The following is a 1,682-nucleotide window of genomic DNA, read 5'->3' as shown; positions in this document are numbered from 1 at the left end:
TACCCTTTTTGGGGGCCCCAGGAGACCTCTTGGGGGGCTCCTAGGGGCCCCCAGGGGCCCCCAGGGCCTCGAGGGGGCCCCCAGGGCCTCGTGAGGGCCCCCAGGGAACTCCTAGGGGCCCCCAGGAGCCTTTCGGGGGCCCCAAAATCCCTTTTAAGGTCCTCTGAGGGGCTCTTTTAAGGGGGCCCCAGGGGCCCCCTAGGGGACCCCCCAGGGGCCCCCCCAGGGGCCCCAGGAGCCTCTTAGGGGGCCCCCAAGGGCTTCTTGAGGGCCTTCAAAGCTTTCTCAGAAAGCCCCAAGAAGTCCGTTGGGGGCTCCCGGGGGCCCCTTAGGGGGCCCCCCTGGGGGCTCCCGGGGCCGTCCAGGGGCCCCCCCGGGGCTGGCGGGGGCCTTCGGGGGGCCCCCTGCGCTGCTGCTGAACAATCGTTAGGTCTTTTATTTGATTTTATTTTCAATTTCAATAAAATTAAAGAGTTTTAGAACTTAATTTCGACTCAAACGACGCAACTTCGCGCCCCCTGGGCACCCTGGGGGCCCCTCACGAACCCAGGGGGCCCCCAGAGCTAAGGGGCCCCTTTAACTTCCCCAATACCCAAACAAAACCTCACAAAATGAGCAATGGCCCAGATCACTGGGCACCTGGGGGCTTTCAGGGGCCCCCTGGGGGCCACCAGGGGCTCTCTGGGGGCCCCTCGGGGGCTCCTCTGGGGGGGTCCTCGGGGATCTCAGGGGGCCCCCTGGGGGCCCCCTGGGGCCCTCTGGGGTCCCCTGGGGGGGCCCCCCTGCTGGCGCTGAAGCAGCAGCAAGCGAAGGTGCTGGAGGGGCCCTTAAGGAATTTGCTGCAGCAGATGGAGGGGAGGGAAGCAGAGGGATCCTGGGGGCCCCTCAACTCTCCTGCTGCTGCCGCTGCTGCTGCTGCTGCTGCTGCTGAGGGCAGCAAGCGGCAGGACGAGCTTTATCTGCTGCTGCTTGCACTTATAAAGGTCAGGCATAGGGCTTAGCGTTTAGGGCGTAGAGATTGGCTTTAGGTTTTAGGGTTTAGGGTTTGGTGTTTAGGGTTTAGGGTTTAGGGTTTTGGGCTCCCGACGCGATTTCTCTTGGGCTTGCTGCTGCAGCGAACCTGCGAGAGTGCAGTATGGCGGGAGCGCTGCAGCACGGAGCAGCAGACGCAGCAGCAACTGCTGCTGCTGCTGCTGCTGCAGCTAGACCGTTTAGCTGCTGCCGTTGCTGCTGCTGCTGCTGAGGAGAAGCAGCAGCACCCAGAAGCAGCCTCTTCCTCAAGTAGCACCAGCAGCAACGCCAGCCCCAGCAGCAGCAGCAGCAGCGCCAGCCCCAGCAGCAGCAGCAGCAGCAGCAGCAGCGTTGCTGTGGTAGAAGCAGCAGCAGCTTTCAGTGCATGCATTCGTTTGCTGCGGAACATCTGCATGTCTTCCACTTTCTTGGGGGCCCTTTTGAAGGGGGGCCTTTTGGGGCGTCTTGTGGCAGGGGCCCACGTAAACCCTAAACCCTAAACCCTTAGTCTGTGCTGCCAGCGGGTTTATTGTGTTGGGGGGAGGGCAGCGGCGATGTGCTTGGGGGTCCAGGGCTGAGGGTTTAGCGCTTAGAGTTTCTAGGGTTTGGAGTTAGGGTTTAGGGTTTAGGGTTTAGGGTTTAGGGTTTAGGGTTTGGGGTTTAGGGTTTGG

At 62.4% G+C, this 1,682-nt stretch overlaps 1 protein-coding gene across 1 annotated transcript; it reads left to right on the top strand.

Annotated features, from left to right (window-relative positions):
- Positions 1 to 611: 611 nt before the first annotated feature.
- On the top strand, positions 612 to 1,493 carry ETH_00036010 (uncharacterized protein; the record flags this gene model as incomplete). The annotated part of the gene is made up of 2 exons (XM_013380046.1): positions 612 to 983; positions 1,116 to 1,493. Coding segments are annotated over 2 exons (750 nt in total), but the record flags the coding sequence as incomplete, so codon positions are not given.
- Between the last annotated feature and the right edge of the window lie 189 nt (positions 1,494 to 1,682).

The sequence above is a fragment of the Eimeria tenella genome, genomic scaffold (assembly GCF_000499545.2).
Source record: "Eimeria tenella Houghton genomic scaffold, Eth_scaff4360, whole genome shotgun sequence".
Taxonomy (NCBI): domain Eukaryota; phylum Apicomplexa; class Conoidasida; order Eucoccidiorida; family Eimeriidae; genus Eimeria; species Eimeria tenella.
Note: the sequence above shows the minus strand (reverse complement) of the source record. Positions and strands in the feature narration are given on the sequence as shown.